The following is a 20,573-nucleotide window of genomic DNA, read 5'->3' as shown; positions in this document are numbered from 1 at the left end:
ATGACTGCAAAAGCAGTGTGACTTCTGGGATACAAGTAAATTTCAGAGTAGACAAATTCAAAAAATACAGAATCTACAAACTATAGGCTCAACTGTACATGTAACAAATGGTAAAGCAAAAATATTGAAACCAGGCATGCTGGTGCACACCTGTAGTCCCAGCTACTCAAGAGGCTGAGGCAGGAGGGATTACTTGAGCCCAGGAGTTTGATCACGCCTGTGAATAGCCACTGCACTCCAGCCTGGGCAACATGGCAAGACTCCATCTCAAGACAAAAAAATTGAACCTTATTACCCGGAAAAAATATAGATTACAGTAAGAAGGTGCCAATTTCACCTATTAAAAATGTAACGAGGGCAATAACACTATGAAATCAATACTATCGCTGGCAGTATAAAAACGGTATGACCTGAAAAATAGCAACTTGCCAATTCTCTTCAATAGTTTTTAAAATATCCACTAATTTCTCTTCTGGAATTAGCCTAAGAAAATCATTCAAAATACATAAAATGCTAAACTAAGGAAAATTTTCAGTACAACACTATTTCTGACAAGACATATATGTATATACACACACTCTACCACGGCAATTTAAAATGTTAAAGGAAAAACAGAGGAAATCAATAAATATTAACAAACATTAGCAATAAGCCTGTAATTTTCTCACTTTCTAAAAAGAAAAATATATTACTTGCTCATTTAAAAATATATACAAATAAATACATGGCTCCTCCTTTAAAAAAAAAAAGTACTCTGGAATAAATGGACATAAGCGGGCTGGGCAAGGTGACTCACACCTGTAATCCCAGCACTCTGGGAGGCTGAGGTGAGAGGATCACTTGAGCCCAGGGGTTCGAGACTAGCCTGGACAACACAGCAAGACCCTGCCTCTACAAAACAAATTTGTAGGCAGGCGTGGTGGCGTGCATTTGTAGTCTCAGCTACCGGGGAGGCTGAGGTGCGAGATCGCTTGAACCTGGGATGTTGAGGCTGCAAAAAGCCAAGATCGCACCACTGCACTCCAGTCTGGGTGACAGAGCCAGACCCTGTCTCAAAAAAAAAAAAAAGGAAAAAGAAAAAAAAATTAAGTGAAATAAACCAAATATAAAAGGGCAAATATTCTATGATTCTATTTATCTGAGGTACCTAGAATATGCAAATTAATGGAAAGTAGTAGAAAAGAGGTTACCAGAGGGTGAGCTGGAGGGAACAGGGTGCTCTCGGGTACAGAGTTTCAGTTTAGGATGATGAAAGGTTCTGGAGATGAGCAGTGGTGACGCTGCACAGCAATGTGAATGCTGTGCTCAATGTCACTGAATTCTACACTTTAAAACGGTTAACGTAGTTTATTACAACAAAAATAAACTTGTTTTAAAAAAAAGAAACTACATCTTTTAAGAACTGCAACACTACTTATAAAAAGTTTATCTTTGAGAGATCACTGGTATCAAACTCGAATGTGAAAAAGGAAAAACTGTCCTTTAGATTTTCAGTGACTCTGGAGTTGTCGAGAACCAAAATAAGCCGCACTCCAGCTTTCATTCATCCTGCAACACATCTGGGAGGTTCCTAAATCCCATAGAGCATCCCCACATTCCTGTAATCTCAGCACTTTGGGAGGACGAGGCGGGCGGATCACGAGGTCAGGAGTTCGAGACCAGCCTGGCCCACATGGTGAAACACCATCTCTACTTAAAAAAAACAAAAAATTAGCCGGGCGTGGTGCGTGCACCTGTAATCCCAGCTACGTGGGATGCTGAGGCAGGATAATCGCTTGAACCCGGGAGGCGGAGGTTGCAGTGAGCCGAGATCGTGCCCCTGCACTCTAGCCTGGGTGACAGTGACTCTGTCTCAAAAAAAAAAAAAAAGAAAGAAATTCTGCTTGTCGGAAGTGTCTACAGACTTTTACAGGAACTTCAAGAAACAACCCCTCCCATTCCTGGGCAGCAAGCAGAGAAGTCATTGGATGTAAATGGTTTGTATTTTTCTTCCTTGGCGTAACAAAGTGAGCTTCTGCTCTGAACCCAGGGAGAAAACCATGTGCCGTAGTAAGAGAACACCGGCGGGGCACAGAACTCGACACAGCGCCGGCCAGGCAGAGTCTCCCACCAGGTCCCACTGCAGGTCCTCGGGTGAACAGTGCGGGCAAGACACGCCACGCCCAGGCGGACGGCAGGACGACCCCGGGTTCCCGCCCGGGTTCCCGTCCGCAGCCACCGCAGCGCTGCCCAAGCGAAAGCCCGGCGTCCCCTGCGGGCGGGAGCGCGCACGTCGCACCAGCTGCGCAGGCGCACGGGAGCGCGGCCCGCGAGGCCGCCGTGACCCCACAATACACGGGCGGGGAGGGCTTCCGCCCCGTCCAGCCAGGGCTCGCCCGCCACCCCACAGCTTCCCGCGGCGTCACTGAAACCCAGACACAGCCCTGTTCCCCGCACCGCCCACCCACTCCCCCTCCTTCCGGGCTCGGCCCCGCCCGCAAGCGCCGCGCGCACCTTCACGCTCTGATCGCTGGAGCAGGTCGCCATCCGCCGCCCGTGGAAGTCGAAAGAGACATCGTGGATGAGATCCTTGTGGTCCGCCGCGATGCTGCGAGCCACAAACATGGCTTCCGTCGGGCCCGCGCCTCCGAAGACGACAGTGGCGGCGGCGGCGCGCGGCCCGCAGCCTCGCCCGACCTCGCAGCCCGGGAGCGCACGGCGCGTGCTGCCCCCGCCCCCGCACCGCCCTTGCCCATCAAGCCCCGCCCCACCCACGGGCCCGTCCAGCCCCACACGGTCCCCTGGCCCCTCAAGCCCCGCCCAGGCCCCGGCTCATCGTGACTCGCCCCACCCCTCGGTCCCTCAAGCCTCGCCCCGCCCCCTGGCCCGTCAAGCCCCGCCTACTCCCCGGGCCATCATGCCTCGCCCCACCCCCCGCCCCCTCAAGCCCCGCCCTGTCCTCGGCCAGGCGCGTCCTGCGGGACGGGTGCGGGTGCCTCCGGGCTCTGAGCGTTCGGCGGCGGCGGTTGCTCTGCAAAAGGGGAGTTACCGGTGATGAGAAGCAGTGAGAGCTTATTGGTATACTGTGCAAATGAAGAAGGATGAAGAAGTGAAGACTGCTCTCGCGGTCCTCGTCCCGGAATCATTTAAGTCGACGTTTGGATGAGTTTCCCCCCAAACACGTGCGAGGCGCGCGGAGCGGGTGGAGGAGGCGAACCGTGGGCGTGGTCAGGAGCCGCGCTCCGCAGGGACGCCTGAGGGGATGACGGGCAGTCCAGGCTCAGGCTGGGCAGCCGAAGAGCGCAGGCTGGACGGGGAGGGGGGGATCGGAAGTAGTAGTTTAAATGTGTCAACGTTTTACCGGCAGACCGGGCCCGGGGGTTCCAGGAGCCACCACGGGGTAGAGAAACAGTAGGAATTGCAAGAGCCCGCCTGTAGAAACGTGTCGTCCCGGGGGAAGGAAGCGGCCGGGGAAGTGGGCCGCCTGCTCGCCGGGAGCCGGAGTCCTCGGGGAAAGGAGGTGAAGGGACCAGACCCCCGGGAGGACGCCTGGCTCAGATCACGGGTTCTGCCAAAACGGGAAAGTGGAGGAGCCTCTTCCGAAACGCCAGAGACTCAGGGGGTTTGCTTATAGGAAAAGGCATTCTGGAGGGCGTAGTGGGAAAGTTTAGGATGGAGACAGTGGAAGCTTGCGTCAGGGGAGCGAAAGTACAGAAGAAAAAAAAAACTAAAAATGAGGCTGTAGGAAATCCCTTTGGATTTTGGCCAGGAATGACAAGAATGTGAGATATGGTAAGATTAGCAGGCTGCAAAGGTTTTTAAATGATTGGTCCCAGCTGTCCCCTGACGGATTGCACAGAAACCTGCAAAGAGAAGTGGCGAAATGACCTTTTTCAACCGTAAATAAGATTGTATTGCTACTTTAAGAGGTGGACCCCACCTCTTATGATAACTGATAACAACTATAACTTTTTTGAAGGTCAAAGACACTCATATCCACAGAAAGTGCTCACTATAAAAGTCCAATCAAAATATATTGATTATTAAAATACCAAAACAGTTTAAAAATTGTTTTAATTCAATGTAAATAAAGACAGTAAACAGATCAGTGGTTGCCAGAGATTATCAGAGTGGAAGTGAAGTGTTGAATTAGGTGAAACAGTGGATTTTTAAAAATAGACTTCAGTTTTTAGAATACTTTCAGGTTCACAGCAAAATTGAGCAGAAAATAGAGTTCCCACATGTACCCGTACTGCCATACATGCACAGCATCCTCCACTGTCAACGTCCCATACCAAAGTGGTACCCTTGTTATGATAGTGAACCTACATTGACACATCATTATCACCCAAAGTTCAGGCCTGGTGGTTAAGTTACCCTGTAATCCAGCACTTTGGGAGGCCGAGGCAGACAGATTATCTGAGCTCTGGAGTTCAAGACCAGCCTGGGCAACGTGGCGAGACCTGTGTCTCTACTAAAAATACAAAATAAAAATACAAAAAAAAAAAATCCCCAGGAGTGGTGGTGGAGCTGAGATTGTGCCACGGCACTCCATCCTGGTCAACACTGTCTCAAAAAAAAAAAAAAAAAAAGGGAGACATTATCTCAAAACACTCTTGGTGTTTTATTCTATGGGTTTTGGCAAAGATATAATGACATGGATCCACCGTTACAGTATTATGCAGAATAGTTTGACTGCCCTGAAAATCCTTAGTGCTCCTGTTCATCCTGTTCATCCCTTTCTTCCGACAACACCTGGCAACCGCTGATCTGTGCACTGACTGCATGGTTTTGGCTTTTCCAGAATGGCATATAATGGGAATCTGGGAGTGGCCAGCCTTTTCAGATTGCCTTCTTTCTTTATAGTAACATGTATTTAAGCTTTCTCGATGTCTTGTCTTGATAGTTCATTTCTTTTTAGTGCTGAATAATATTCCATTGTCAGGCTGTAACAATGTTTATTCATTCACCAACTAACGGGCATCCTGGTTGTTTCTGTGTTTAGGCAATTGTCAGTGAAGCTCCTACAAACATCTGTGTGCAGGTTTTTGGGTGGACATGTTTGCAACTCCTTTGGATGGATACCAAGAAGCATGATTGCTGGATCATATAGTAACAGTAAGTTTAGTTTTGTTTTTGGGGGTTTTGTTTTGTTTTTTGAGACAGGGTCTCTCACTGTCATGGCAGACAATCATGGCTCACTGCAGCTTTAAATTCCCTGGGTTCAGATAATCCTCCCACCTCAGCCTCCCAAGTAGCTGGGACTGCAGGCACAGTGCCACTACACCCAGCTAATTTTTCTATTTTTTGTAAACGTGGGGTTTCACCATGTTGACCAGGCTGGTCTCAAACTCCTGGGCTCAAGCGATGCTCCTTCCTTGGCCTCCCAAAGTGCTTGGATTACAGGCATGAGCCACTGTGCCTGGCCTGGTTTTACAAGAAGCTTACAAACTGTCTTCCAAAGTGGTTGTGTCAGTTCAGGCCTGGTGGCTAAGTTACCCTGTAATCCAGCACTTTGGTAGGCCGAGGCAGACAGATTATCTGAGCTCTGGAGTTCAAGACCAGCCTGGGCAATGTGGCGAGACCCCGTCTCTACTAAAAATACAAAATAAAAATACAAAAAAAATAGCTCCAGGAGTGGCGGTGGAGCCAAGATTGTGCCACAGCACTCCATCCTGGGCAACATTATCTCAAAAAAAAAAAAAATGGGAGACATTATCTCAAAAAAAAAAAAAAGAAAAGAAAAGAATTTAACACGGGAAACTGGTTACAAATATATCCGAGGGGTTAATTAAGAGCAAAAAGGGAACATGTGAGATTACCCAGGGACTAGTAACTACGGGAAACTCTGGGCTGGAAGTGTGAAAGGGAAAATAGTTTTACCCAGAGCTACCATGATTGACTCTCTGAGTCTGCTGACTTTGGCACCTTTACCACCAACAAGCAGAAAGCCAGGAGCCAATACTCCAACTTACACTGCAGGCATCCAACAGAGCAGCAGCCATAGGAGCCCACAAACTCTGAACAGCTGAGGTTCCCGGAACCTCTGCTACTACTGCTGGGGCTAGGGCCGAGTGCTGCTGCTACTGCTGCTGTTCAAATCCCCTCTGAGCAGGAAGCCATGCTCACCCATTGCCACCACTACTCAGCTGTGTGAGCTGCCTCCGCAAATTGGATAAAAGGTCTTCTTCCTCTTACATCTGAATCCCCTATGTCTCTCAATGGCAGAACCCAACTAGAAATAGAGAGCTAATAAGAGTCTGGGAAAGCAAATTTGGAGGTTTCCAGTTCGTATTCGGAAAGAATGCGATCTACAATGAAGGCTAGGCATGACAGTTCACACCTGTAATCCCAACATTTTGGGAGGCTGAGGCAGGCAGATCACTTAAGGTCAGGAGTTAGAGACCAGCCTGGCCAAGATGGTGAAACCCTGTTTCTACTAAAAATACAAAAATTAGCTGGGTGTGGTGGTGAGCGCCTGTAATCTCAGCTACTCGAGAGACTGAGGCAGGAGAATCGCTGGAACCCTGGAGGTGGAGGTTGCAGTGAACTGAGATTGTGCCACTGCCCTCCAGCCTGGGCAACAGAGTGAGACTCCATCTCAAAAATATAAATAAATAAATAAATAAATAAATAACCTACAATTAGTTAAGAAGCTTCCACATTTTTTTCCTGCTCTGGGCCAGTTTAAATAGATTCCTATGAAGATTTTGTAGAAGATTCCGTGAAAATTTTGTAGATGACATTCACAAAATTTTATCAGCCTGATGCCTTTGGTGATGATAAGTATAGTTAATTTTAACTACCTTTTAAAATTATTTTATTCATGGCCTCTTCAGATTTTTTACCTTTTGTCAAGACAATTTTGATCATTTATATCTTCCTTTAAAAAATCAGCCATTTTGTTCTGGGCATGATGGCTCATGCCTGTAATCCCAGCACTTCGTGAGGCCGAAGTAGAAGGATTGCTTGAGCTCAGGAGTTCAAGACCAGCCTAGGCAACATAGTGAGACCTCATCTCTACAAAAAAAAAAAATTAGCCAGGTGTGGTGGCGCACGCCTGTATTTCAGCTACTCAAGAGGCTGAGGCAGGAAGAGGATCACTTGAGCCCAGGAGGCAGAGGTTGCAATGAGCTGAAATTGTGCCACTGCACTCCAGCCTGGGCGACAGAGTGAGACACTGTCTCAAATAAATAAATAATCAGTCATTTCACCAAAATATTTAAACTTATTTATATAGAGTTATATATGTTAATTTCTTGCAATTTGTAAAATCTCCGTATCTGATGTAAGGCTTTTTTTCTTGTTTCCATTGCTTTTTGTCTTACTATCTTTTTTCTTAACATTTTGCTTTTCAATGAAGTATAATATAGATTCCAAAATGTACACATATCATAAATGTACAGCTCACTGGATTTTCACAAACTAAACACATTCATGCAGCCATCATCACCTCAAAAAAGGGAGCATGACTCACACCCTTAAAGCTCTCCTGTGGTCCCTTCTGGTCTTTATACCCCTCCCCAAGCAGTAACTACCGACTTCCTTCCTAACAACATAGGTTGGTGTGATGATTAATTTTATGTGTCACCATGGTTAGGCTATGAAGCCCAGTTCTTCGCTCAAACACTAGTCCAGATGTTGCTATAAAGGTATTTTGTAGATGTGATTAATATCTGCAATCAGTTGTGTTCTGTGAAAGGGTCATATTAATATATACGAAGCGGGCCGGGCGCGGTGGCTCAAGCCTGTAATCCCAGCACTTTGGGAGGCCGAGACGGGCGGATCACGAGGTCAGGAGATCAAGACCATCCTGGCTAACACGGTGAAACCCCGTCTCTACTAAAAATACAAAAAACTAGCCGGGCGAGGTGGCGGGCGCCTGTAGTCCCAGCTACTCCGGAGGCTGAGGCAGGAGAATGGCGTAAACCCGGGAGGCGGAGCTTGCAGTGAGCTGAGATCCGGCCACTGCAGTCCAGCCCGGGCTACAGAGCAAGACTCCGTCTCAAAAAAAAAAAAAAAAAAAAAAAAAAATATATATATATATATACGAAGCGACCTCCAACTGCTGAAGGAGCTGAGAAACCAAAGAAAGAGGCAGACAAATCCAGTTTGTCAGTTTTGGGTGATTTATTACAGCATTCTATTTTGGGGAATTTATTAGGGGATTGTATTTATTGACTTATTAGGGGAACTTACAGACAGAAGTCTTGGGTCTTGCGGTCTTGGGTGGCTGTAAGACAGGTAGATCTCCACTCCACAACCCCCTAGACACACAGCTTACATCTTGGGAAAAAAGCATACGTGCTCTGGAAGGAATGGGTAGGTGGCTGTGGTGTCAGCCTGTGATTTCTGCAACAGCAAAGGTTGTTTTGGAGGCAACTTACAGTAAATAGGTGTTCCTACACAAAGAGTAATATATCAACTAGACATTTTGGAAGCATTCCCAAACTCAGGGTTAGTGGGAACTTACATAGTAGATTGGCATTTTAAATTGGCCAGGGGCGGTGACTCACGCCTATAATCTCAACACTTTGGGAGGCTGAGGCAGGCAGATCACCAGAGGTCAGGAGTTAAAGACCAGACTGGCCAACAGGGTGGAACCCGTCTCTACTAAAAATAAAAAAATTAGCCGGGCGCGGTGGCGGCTGCCTGTACTCTCAGTTACTCAGGAGGCTGAGCCACAAGAATCACTTGAACTGGGGAGGCGGACATTGCAGTGAGCTGAGATCACACCACTGCACTCCAGTCTGGGTGACAGAGCAAGACTCCATCTCAAAAAAAAATAAAAAATGAAAAGTCACTCTTGTCCCTGTAAGTTGCCTTTAAGTAAAGAAGATTACCCTTGATAAGGTAGCTGGGCCTCATCTATCCAATTGAAGGCCTTAAGATAAAAGACTCAGGTTTCCTAAAGAAAAAAAGAATTCTGCCTCAAGTCTGTAACACAGAAATCCTTCCTGAGTTCCTAACCTACCCTACAGATTAGAGACTCAAGACTGCAACATCATTTCCTAGCCCATGTCCAGCCCACCAGTTTGTCCTGAGAATTTTAGACTTAACAGCCTGCACAATCACATGAGCCAATTGCTTAAAATAAAACACTTTTGTATTCCTAGAAATAAGACAGAAAGATGTAAATATTGTCTTGTTTCTCTGGAGAACCCTGACTGATACAGGTTTTATACTGAGAGTGGTTCTAGAAGAACAGAATCTTTTTTTTTTTTTTTTTGAGACGGCGTCTTGTTCTGTTGCCCAGGCTGGAGTGCAGTGGCGCGATCTCGGCTCACTGTAAGCTCTGCCTCCCAGGTTCACACCATTCTCCTGCCTCAGCCTCCTGAGTAGCTGGGACTACAGGCACCTGCCACTACACCTGGCTAATTTTCTTGTATTTTTAGTAGAGACAGGGTTTCACTGGGTTAGCCAGGATGGTCTCCATCTTCTGACCTCGTGATCCACCCTCTGGGTTTACAGGCGTGAGCCACTGCACCCACCCTAGAAGAACAGAATCTTAAGGATGAGTTTTTGTAATTCGTTCTGTGGTTTCTGGAATTGGTTCTCTAATCTGGTTGGATTTTATTTGTTTTGTTTTTCTGTTGTTGTTATTTGTTTGTTCGTTTGTTTGCTTGAGAGGAGTCTTGCTCTGTTGCCCAGGCTGGAGTGCAATGGCACAATCTCGGCTCACTGCAACCTCCACCTCCTGGGTTCAGGCGATTCTCCTCCCTCAGCCTCCTGAGTAGCTAGGATTACAGGCAGGCACCACCACGCCTGGCTAATTTTTGTATTTTTGGTAGAGACCAGATTTCACCATGCTGGCCAGGCTGGTCTCAAACACCTGACCTTGTGATCCGCCCACCTCGGCCTCCCAAAGTGCTGGGATTACGGGCATGAGCCACCGCACCTGGCCAATCTGGTTGCATTATAATGCACTAATGACTACTTCCAGTGGTAAAGGAGCACCTATAGTATGATCTGGCAGAAGAGATACCCAAAATACCACCATTGGACACTCCTACACAAATATTCATAAGAGGCAAGGTTCTGGGTGGCCGTATATTTGCCACCTTAGAACATTTTTATCAACTTAATGAGTATAATGAAATTGGCTGGTGCTGTTAATTGTGCTTGACAAGATAGGAAAAGAAAGCATGAACTCAGGGTTTCAAACTCCCAGCTCAACTACTACATAACTGAATGAAACGTTTCTGTCTGCCCTGAAAAAAAAAAGAAAAAGAAAAGAGAAGAAAAACACATCTCCTGTCGCCACAGAGCTGATGTTTCTGAAAGCCAAATCCAGAGTCTCATCCTGCAAGTGGTTGAATTATGACACAAATTGAGTTCCCAACCTCACAGGAGCCTCTGCTGTTAATGTAAGGGCAGGAATTGGGAAGAACAGGGTCCTGAATTTTTTTCTCTCTCCTACTGTCTTCATATGAGAAGGACACCTAAAAATGTGAATGGGGACCTGTGGGCAGATCCTGGTGAAGCTGGGGACAATGAGCTCCTAAATTCTGTGCAGTCTTCTCTGCCAGTAGAAGCAAGCCTTCCATCCTATCTGAGGACATTGACTGACTATCACTCAGGAGCCTGTGGTGGCCTCTTCTGAGGTAGCTGCCTCAGAAGACAGTGCTGATTCCTCAGGACCTACCCTAGGAACACCTCTTTGCTTCTAGAACTATGACAAGACTCAAGTCCCTACAGGCCCCAAAAGGTGAGATCCAAAGTGTGGCTCAGGAGGTTCACTGTGCTCTGAACGAACTGCACAATGGTTCCAGTTTGTACAGACACATCTTGGGAATGAGTGTTAGGGTGTGGGATAGTGATGGAAGGAACATGAAGTTGGACTGGGGGTAATTTATTGAGATGGGCCCACTGCTCAGATCTTCTGGATTCAGTGCTGCGCCTCCAGGTCTTAGAAAAGGGCTCTGACAGTTTGGTGTGGCTGAAGCATGGACCAAAACGTGGCCCACACTAAATACAGCTGAAATGGCAGAGCTGACTTTGTGCACTGTAGAGGAAGGTATAGGGAGGTCAGAATATTAGATTTAACGTGTGACCTCCACTCACCCACCCTAGGAGCATCCGGAGGACATGGCTTTCGCCATGACTGAGAAACGCACTTGTGAGGGGAGCCCCTGCATCCCTGAGGAGTCCTGTGGTTGCGTTTCCTTGTAGGTTGGAAATTGCAGTGGGATCTACTGTCATGGAACTGGGAATCCTTAGATGCAGTGCAGACAATTGGTTTCTGGGATGGAAGGGGACAAGTGGCAACACGTAATTGCCAAAAGCAAGGAGAACATAGTCACCGTAATGGGCAGTAGAGTCAAACTGGTAATAATAGTCTGACCGGTGGAGACCTATGGCATTGGCTGTTGATCGTGGTGTCCCTAGAAGAGAGTAGACAGACAACCTGTTAAATTCTTACTTTATCTGTATAATTAGAAGAGTTCTAGGTCAAGTGAACAAACACCTAACTTGAATCATAAAAACAGAGTCGCAGCTCTTCACTCAATTCCCAGACTTGAACCAGTTTATGACCCAGAATCCCTCAAACGAAGGGAAATCAAGGTGGCCTTGAGGAAGGACCCTGCTGCACTGTCAAGAATGTTAATCTTCCTCTCAGGTGTCCCCAAAGGGACCTATGGCCTTTTACCATGGTGATTGTACATTGTGAAAAAGAAAATAATCAGACTTTTGTGTAATTACTGAACTGGCTCTGAACTCACGCTCATTCCAGGAGGCCATTCAGAGTAGGGGCCTATGGAAGTAAAATGGTCAATGGAACCCAGGTCCATCTCGCACCGGGCCAGTGGGTCCCTAAACCCATCAGTGGTTACTTTCCCAGTTCCTGGATGCATAGCTGGTATAGACCAACTAGTTCCTCAGCAGCTGGCAGAATCCCAACGCTGGTTCCTGTGGAGTGAGAGAGATTGTGGTAGGAAAAGCCAAGTGAAAGCCACTAGAACTGCCTCTTCCCAGGAAAAACAGTAAACCAAAAACTCTCCCAAATTGCTGGAGGGATTTCAGAGATTAGCGTCATCATCAAGGACTTGAACAAAGCAGGGATGGCGACTTCTACCGCATCCCCTTCAATTAGCTTATTTGGCCTGTGGAGAAAAAAGATGGGTCTTGGAGAATGACACCTGTATACTTAACCAGGTGGCCACACCAATTGCAACTGCTGTCTCAGATATGGTTTCACTGCTTGAGTAAGTTAACACATGCCTTGGTGCCCTGGTACTTGGTGTGCAGCTATCTATTGGCAAGTGCTTTTTCCTCAATATCTGTTAATAAAGATTACCAGAAGCAATTTGCTTCCAGCTGGCAAGGCCAGCAATACACCTTTACTGTTTTATTAGTCTACTCAGGCTGCCATAACAAAATACCACAGACTGGGTGGTTTAAACAACAGAAATTTACTTTTTTTTTTTTGAGACAGAGTCTCGCTCTGTCGCCCAGGCTGGAGTCCAGTGGCACGGTCTTGGCTCACTGTGACCTCCACCTCCATTCAAGCAATTCTCTTCCCTCAGCCTCCCAAGTAGCTGGGATTACAGGCGTGCACCACCACACCTGGCAAATTTTTGTATTTTTGGTAGAGACAGGGTTTCACCAACTTGGCCAGACTGGTCGCAAACTCCTGACCTCAGATGATCCACCCTCCTCAGCCTCCCAAAGTGCTAGGCATGAGCCACTTCACCTGGCCCAGAAATTTACTTTTTCACAGTTCCAGAGGCTAAAAGTCCCAGAAGGAGGTGCTGGCAGATTTGATTTCTATTGAGGACTCTCTTCTTGGCTTGTAGACAGCAACCTTTTCTCTGCGTCCTCACACGGCCTTTGTTCTATGCTTGTGCGTAGAGCGAAATCTCTGTTTTCTCTTCCTTTTCTTATAAGGTCACCAGTTGTATTAGATAAGGGCTCCACTCTTATGATCTAATTTAATTTTAACTACCTCCCTGAAGGCCCTCTCTCCAAACATAGTCAGATTAGGGGTTAGGACATCAACATAAGAATTTGGAAGCGGCCGGGCGCGGTGGCTCAAGCCTGTAATCCCAGCACTTTGGGAGGCCGAGACGGGCGGATCACGAGGTCAGGAGATCGAGACCATCCTGGCTAACATGGTGAAACCCCGTCTCTACTAAAAAAAATACAAAAAATAAGCCGGGCGAGGTGGCGGGCGCCTGTAGTCCCAGCTGCTCGGGAGGCTGAGGCAGGAGAATTGCGCGAACCCGGGAGGCGGAGCTTGCAGTGAGCAGAGAGCGGGCCACTGCACTCCAGCCTGGGTGACAGAGCAAGACTCCGTCTCAAAAAAAAAAAAAAAAAGAATTTGGAAGAATACAATTCAGTCCATAACAACTGTCTTACGTCAGGAGTAGATTAAAGTCTCCGTTCCTATCATAATATAGTCTTCAGGGATTTTGATCGCCTTTCTTTTCCACAAGACATCACACCAGTTTAGTACATTGATGACATTATGCAGATTGGGCCTGATGAGCAAGATGTAGCAACTGCTGTAGACTTATTAGTAAGAAATGTGCATGTCAGAGAATGGGAAATGAATCCAACCAAAATTCAGGGGACTTCTCCCTCAGTGAAATTTCTGGGGATCCAGTGGTGTAGGGCATGTCAAGATATTCCTCACAAAATGAAAGACAAGTTGTTACATTTGGCTCCTCCCGTAACCAAAAAAGAGGTACAATGCCCTTTTGGATTTTGGAGGCAAGACATTCCTCATTTGGGTGTGCCACTGCAGCTCATCAGCCAAGGGACCCAAAAGCTGCTGGTTCTGAGTGGGACCCTTGGCTTCTAGTCCTGCTACACAGTCTTATCTGTTCCAGCCCCATCTATGGCCTCATACAGCGTTTCCTACAATCAGTTGACTGAGGAAGACAAGACGAGATATACCAGGCATGTAGATGGTTCCACATGGTATGCAGGCACCCCAATATGGAGAACTGCAGCAGAATAGTCCCTTTCTAGGACATCCCCGAGAAACAGTGGTGAAGGGAATTCCTCCCATCAGGAGCAATCCCCAACTTCGGGCAGTGAATCCAGTGGTTTTTGTTTGGAAGGAGACATGGCAAGAGGTTTAATTGTATATTAATTTATGAGATTTTGCTTAATGGTCAGGGACTTGGAAGAAGTATTATTGGAAATTGGTGATAAGGAAATTTGATGTCTCTCTCTCTCCGAATGAGCAAAAAATGGAAGATATTTGTGTTCCGTATGAATGCCCACCAAAGGGTGACATCTGCAGAGAAGAATTTTAATAGTAGGATAGAAAAACCTGTTCTGTGGATGCCAGGCAGTCTCTTTCTGTAGCCATCTCCGTTGTGCCCGGTGAGTTCATGAACAAAGCAGCCATGGTGTCAGGGATGGAGGTTACACATGGGTTCAGCAACGTGGACATCCACCCACTAAGGCCAACCTGGCTACACCCACCACTGAGTGCCCAATCTGTCAGCGGTAGAGACCAACGTTGAGGCTTCAATATGGCACCATTCCCCAGGATGATCAGCCAGCTACAGGTGGCATGTTGGTTATGTTGGACGCCTTCCATCATGGTAGGTCGGTATTTTGTTCTTCCTGGAGTGGACACTTAGTCCGAATATGGATTTGCTTTCCCTGTACACAATACCTCTGCCAAAACTTATCCATGAATCCACAGAATGCCGTATTCACCACTGTGGTAGATTCCACAAAGCATTGCTTCTATCCTATTCAGCCTGTTCTATTCTACTCACTGTTCTGTTCTGCCTACTGCTTCAGGATGGTGGGGAACGTGGTAAGACCAGTGACTTCCATGAGCCTGTGCCCATTGCTGCACTTTTTTTTGCTGTGAAGTGAGTGCCTTGATCAGAACAGTGAAATGGCCTTTTGAAGACTCAGATACAGTGTCAGGTAGGTGGTAATGCTTTGCAGGGCTGGGGCAGTATTCTCCAGGAGGTTGTGTATGCTTCAAATTAGCACCCAAGGGGCTGGGCATGGTGGGTCACGCCTGTAATCCCAGCACTTGGGGAGGCTGAGGTTGGGGGATCACTTGAGCTCAGGAGTTTGAAGCCAGCTTGAGACACATAGCAAGACCCTGTCTCTAAAAAAAAAAAAAAAAGTTTAAAAAAAATTAGCTGGGTGTGGTGGTATGCACCTGTACTCCCAGCTACTCAGTAAGCTGAGATAGGAGGGTCACTTGAGCCCAGAAGGTCAAGGCTGCAGTGAGCCTTGATCATGCCACTGCACTCCAGCTTGGGTGACAGAGCAAGACCCTGTTTCAAAATAAATAAATGTAAGTTAGCATCCAATATAGGGTGCTGCTTCGCCAATAGCCATGCTACACAAGTCCAGGAATCAAGGGATGGAAATGGAAGTGGCACCATTTGCTATTACCCCATGCTGACCCCCTAGCAAAGTGTTTTCTTCCCGTCCTGTGACCTAATGCTCTGCTGATCTAAGTCTTATTTCCAAAGGGAAGTGCTTCCACCAGGGAAAACAAAAGTGATTCCACTGAACTCTCAGTTAAGATGCCACCCAGCCAGTTTGGGCTCCTCATGCTTCTGAATCAACAGGCTAAGAAGGGAGCTGCTGTGTTTTTTCGGATGATTGGTGCTGGCTACCAAGGGAAAATTGGGCTGCTACTCCCCCACGGAGGTAACTAAGAGTGCTTCTGGAGTACAGGCGATCTCAATATTACTCTTCACCGTGATTAAGGTCAATGGAAAACTATAACAGCCTAATTCAGGCCATACTACTAAATGGTCCAAACTCTTCGGGAGGGAAGGTTTGGGTCACCCCACCAGGTGACAAACCGTGACCGGCTGAGGTGCTTGCTGAGGGCAAAGGGAATCTGGAATGGGTAGTGGAAGCAGGTAGTTATAAATACCAGCTACAACCACATGGCCAGTTACAAAAATGCTGACGGTAATTGTTATGAGTATTTCTTCCATATTTGGTTACAAATGTGTTGTATGTGTGTGTGTGTTTAGAAAATATCTTTGTCGTCTTCTCTCTCTTATTCCCTTATATAACATAAGATATATCTTAGTATTTCAGTTATAGGATACCAAAGAGAAGAGTAAACATGACCCAAGAACCCTACGTCCTCTTCTGGGGAAGGGTTAGTGTGTCTCTGGTCTTACCCAGGATAGTTGAATCAGATGAGGCGCAAGCATGATTTTGCTGTTATTTGGAGATTAAGTATAGTTTAAGGATATATGTAGAGGTGCCAAGTTGACAAAGACTTGACTGCAGTAGTTAATTTTATTTATTTATTATTTTGAGACAGGGTCTCACTCTGTTGCCAGGCTGGAGTGCGGTGGCGTAATCTCAATATACTGCAACCTCCATCTCCCGGGTTCCCGCCATTCTTCTGCCTCAGCCTCCTAAGTAGCTGGGACTAAGGTGCACGCCACCACACCCGGCTAATTTTTGTATTTTTAGGAGAGACGGGGTTTCACTGTGTTAGCCAGGATGGTCTTGATCTCTTGACCTCATGATCCACCCACCTCGGCCTCCCAAAGTGCTGGGATTACAGGCATGAGTCACCGCGCCCGGCCTGCAGTAGTTACTTTTATGTGCCGCTGTAGTTAAGCTATGGTGCCCAGTTGTTTGCTCAAACACTAGGTCTAGAAGTTGCTGTGAAGATGTTTCGTAGGTGTGACTAATATCTATAATCCATTGACTTTCAGGAGATTACCCTCCATAATGAGAGTAGGCCTCACCCATTCAGTTGAAGGACCTGAGAGCGAAGACTGAGGTTTCCCAGGGAAGAAGAAGGAATTCTGCCTTAAGACTGTGCACAGAAATCCTGCCAGACTTTCTGCTTTGCTGGCCTACAGGTTATAGACCAGCCAGGCCCCCAATCACATGAGCCAATTCCCTTAAATAAATTCCTTTAAAATATATCCATGTATCTCCTATTAGTTCTCTGTGAAAACCTGACTCGTACAGTTAGTTTCACCTGTTTTGTGACATTTCACTTGTTTTGTATGAAATTACCTGTGCATGAAATTACACAATCTGCACTTTTCCTACCCAGCTCCTTTTGTTCTGCACGACCTTGGTGAGATTCATCCCTGCTTTCCTCAGGTTCATCCGTGAACTGTGCGTGCACTGTGGGGTAAGACCCGCCGTCTGCATGTGCAGCGTGCCTGTGAGACAGGAGCCAGCAGGTGGCACTACGACATCTCAAATGGAACTTGGAAAAGTCCTGTAACTGCAAATTCCCAGGTGTTAGCCACAGCTGAATTTTTCAGTGGTCTGTCACAGGGCAGACAGCTTATCGTCAAACTGGAAATAAAATCTTTACATTTCTAAATTTGATGTTAATTGAGTTGATAAAATTTGGCCGGGCGCGGTGGCTCACGCCTGTAATCCCAGCACTTTGGGAGGCCGAGGCAGGCAGATGACTTGAGGTCAGGAGTTCGAGACTAGCCAGGGCCAACATGGCGAGACCCGTCTCTACTAAAAATACAAAAATTAGCTGGGTGTGGTGGCGGGGGCCTGTAATCCCAGCTACTTGGGAGGCTAAGGCAGGAGAATTGCTAGAACCCAGGAGGCAGAGGGTTAGGGTTAGGGTTAGGGTTAGTGTCAACGCCCTGGAGGGGTCTGGGACTTTCCTTGCCAGCTAATGTATTGGGCTGTCACAGACTCGTGGATATGGATACTGGCAGGAGCTGTGTTTTGTTTTTTAATGTTTATTTTATAGACAGGGTCTCACTCTGTGGTCCAAGCCGGAGTACAGTGATGCAATCATTGCTCACTGCAGCTTCAAATTCCTGGGCTCAAGCGATCCTCCTGCCTCAGCACCTCCAAAGTTCTGGGACTACAGGCATTAACCACCGTGCCCAGCTAAAAGCCGTGTTATTATTTACAACAATCACTATAGCCATAGTACCCACATTTCCTTGCCCTGTCTGAGTCCCAGCATGTGGGGCCGGATGACACCTGCACAGGCAGTGGCTTGCAATTCAGGACAATCTCTGAGCGTGGGGGCCCTGAATGTTTGACAATGGGCAGTAAGGCTGCCTATCCATTTGCTCTGGAAAGAGCTGCTCTTTCTGTCTTCCAAGCAACTTCCCTTTGCCGTAAGCAGTGCAAGCAAACTGCCCATTGCTTTGGAGAAAGACACTATTGTTTGTCTTCCAAGGTTGTTCATTTCACCAACATTGTTGAAAAGGTAACCCAGAACAAAGGGAAGGCAAACATGCAAAGACTGCAAGACGTGCAAAAATGTGAAACACCCAGGGAGACTTGTCTGGCAAGAGGAGTATAGAGGATGAGGAGGGTCCTTTTCCCCGGAGGTGTGCTGGGGGAGAAAAGTGTGCTGCTAGAATGGAGAAGGTGGCTGCAGAATGGCGCCTCTAGGCTTTCTGAGGAGTCACATCAGTCCTCTGCACCAGGAGGTTGCCATCTGCACAGTAACGGGCTGCCTGGGGCCCATGGCCTTGAGTGGCATTCCCCTCTGGAACTTTTGGGCAGTGGTGTTCTTGTCTCCCCCTGGCAAGCACTGTAGACAACGTCATGCAGACGTCCTTTGCTCCTCACACCTGTGCTCTGGAGGGGAGAGCCTTTCTAAGCCGAAAGAAGCCGCGAGTGCATGTTTTCCTTTCTGATTGAGGTCCAAGGCGAGAGGAGGCTCTTGCAGAGGCAGTAGCAGTGCTGAGAAGGGCAGAGCCAGGTGGCAGGAGCCCAGGAGAGCCACCTTTCTACCTTAGGTCAACAGTCCTTCTGTTGAGGGAAACCCTTGCTATTCTAGCCACTCTCCTAGTGTATAAGCAGCAACAGTTGGGGCAGGGATGAAGGGCTCAATCTCTTTCCTGTGACGGAGTCAGAGAGCGTTTTGGATTGCCTTGCCAAGAAGGGTGTATGTTGCAGGCCTGGGACGCCTGCAGTGGCTGGGACTAGGGAAGGGCGCGTCTTCCTTGATGACTTCCCTGGGATCTTTTCTTCCCACTATAAGTTGTATTATGTATTGAAAGGACACAATTGGAGTAAAATTACAGAATTACAGACTTTCATTGGAGGAAAGGACCTCAGAGATGGCCTAGTCCAGTAGTTTCTTAGCCAAGATCCTGGGACTACTCAGGCCTTCATGGATGGGTTTCAAGTATCCAGCCTTCTTCTAGTGTGACACATTTGACTTTCCAGAAGTTTGTCAGGTGACTGGGATCAAACCATTCCTAGGTGACAGGTAAGTAACAGAACAGATGGGTCTCTGGAGTTTGGGCAGGAAGAGGTCAGTGTAGCCAGGCAGAGTCAGACGTGGCTGGCATCAGGAAGCAGGCCTTGAGCCAGAGAAGTTCTCAGGCCGTTGTGATCGTGGTGGCAATGGCAGCCACCTTGGTGTCCAGCGGCTCCAGCGTCCTCCACTGTAAACTGCAGGGCCAGAGAAGTTCTCAGGCCGTTGTGGTCGTGGCGGCCACCGTGGTGTCCAGCAGCTTCAGCGTCCTGCACTGTAAACTGCAGGGCCAGAGAAGTTCTCAGGCCCTTGTGGTCGTGGCGGCCACTGTGGTGTCCAGCAGCTTCAGCGTCCTGCACTGTAAACTGCAGGGCCAGAGAAGTTCTCAGGCCGTTGTGGTCGTGGCGGCCACCGTGGTGTCCAGCGGCTTCAGCATCCTGCACTGTAAACTGCAGGGCCAGAGAAGTTCTCAGGCCGTTGTGGTCGTGGCGGCCACCGTGGTGTCCAGCAGCTTCAGCGTCCTGCACTGTAAACTGCAGGGCCAGAGAAGTTCTCAGGCCGTTGTGGTCGTGGCGGCCACCGTGGTGTCCAGCAGCTTCAGCGTCCTGCACTGTAAACTGCAGGGCCAGAGAAGTTCTCAGGCCGTTGTGGTCGTGGCGGCCACCGTGGTGTCCAGCAGCTTCAGCGTCCTGCACTGTAAACTGCAGGGACAGAGAAGTTCTCAGGCCGTTGTGGTCGTGGCGGCCACCGTGGTGTCCAGCGGCTCCAGCGTCCTCCACTGTAAACTGCAAAAAGGAAACTTTATGGTGCTTTATGTCAAGAATTTCGTGTTTAAGCAACACAATAAAAAATGACTGGGTGTCCCTATTCAGATGGACTTTGTTGGGGTGTGAGATTCATTTTGTGAGTCCTGGGGGAGAACACTCTGCATAGACAAGATGGGACCCCAGATGCCAGACTGGAGGCTCTGGACTTCATCCTGTAAGCCAAGGAGAGCAATTGGCCATAAGCAGGGAAACTGGCAACCACTGCAAGAACTGCAGGAATTGCCTCTGGAAGACACTGGAAGAATGAGAGAGTGGGGAAGGAAGCACAAGGTCTTCGCAAGCATTCTTTGCCTAGCACACAGCAAGTTCTTAAAAATGTTTGGAGAGTGAGAGGGAGGAAGACAGAATGCTCCATGATCAGTCCTACCAACATGCTTGTAAGAATCAGCTGGGATCCACTTCAATCTTTCTGTAAAGGGAGAAATAGGAGTGCATGCCGCCACCGGTACTCCTCACTGCTATTGTAACTAACGTTTGCATGTCCTCTTCCCCTTGTCACAAAGGGCAGTTACTGTTCCCAAGTTCTTATGTTGTAATGGGGCTTGTTGTCCTGGGACCTGAGAAAGAAAATTGAGTTTTCGGTTAATGCGACCACTACC

At 47.7% G+C, this 20,573-nt stretch overlaps 2 protein-coding genes across 20 annotated transcripts in view; one reads left to right on the top strand and one right to left on the bottom strand.

Annotated features, from left to right (window-relative positions):
- The window catches only part of SEH1L (SEH1 like nucleoporin), a 38,806-nt gene extending 36,094 nt beyond the window's left edge, over positions 1 to 2,712 (bottom strand). The window contains exon 1 of one of the 2 annotated variants that reach the window (XM_073006498.1): positions 2,494 to 2,712. In XM_073006498.1, coding sequence (XP_072862599.1) covers positions 2,494 to 2,604 — 111 coding nt within the window. In that variant the 5' untranslated portion in view covers positions 2,605 to 2,712. The remainder of the gene's footprint in view (positions 1 to 2,493) is intronic. The other variant, XM_007974732.3, reaches the window with a different exon arrangement.
- Positions 2,713 to 2,820: 108 nt separating this feature from the next.
- LOC103222820 (uncharacterized) overlaps positions 2,821 to 20,573 on the top strand; it is a 41,467-nt gene continuing 23,714 nt past the window's right edge. For 2 of the 18 annotated variants that reach the window (XR_012089361.1, XR_012089360.1), the window contains exons 1-4: positions 2,907 to 3,499; positions 4,985 to 5,097; positions 14,743 to 14,874; positions 15,438 to 15,618. Coding sequence is in view for 5 of the 18 variants with exons in the window: in XM_073006493.1 (XP_072862594.1) it covers positions 19,297 to 20,001 (705 nt within the window). In the remaining 13 variants the exon portion in view is untranslated. Of the gene's footprint in view, positions 3,772 to 4,984; positions 5,098 to 14,742; positions 14,875 to 15,437; positions 15,619 to 16,655; positions 16,872 to 17,005; positions 20,040 to 20,573 lie in introns of those variants that run through there. The other 16 variants (XR_005234855.2, XM_073006489.1, XR_012089364.1 and 13 more) reach the window with 16 other exon arrangements.

The sequence above is a fragment of the Chlorocebus sabaeus genome, chromosome 18 (genome assembly GCF_047675955.1).
Source record: "Chlorocebus sabaeus isolate Y175 chromosome 18, mChlSab1.0.hap1, whole genome shotgun sequence".
Lineage (NCBI taxonomy): Eukaryota > Metazoa > Chordata > Mammalia > Primates > Cercopithecidae > Chlorocebus > Chlorocebus sabaeus.
This window is presented reverse-complemented; position numbering and strand designations above follow the sequence as displayed.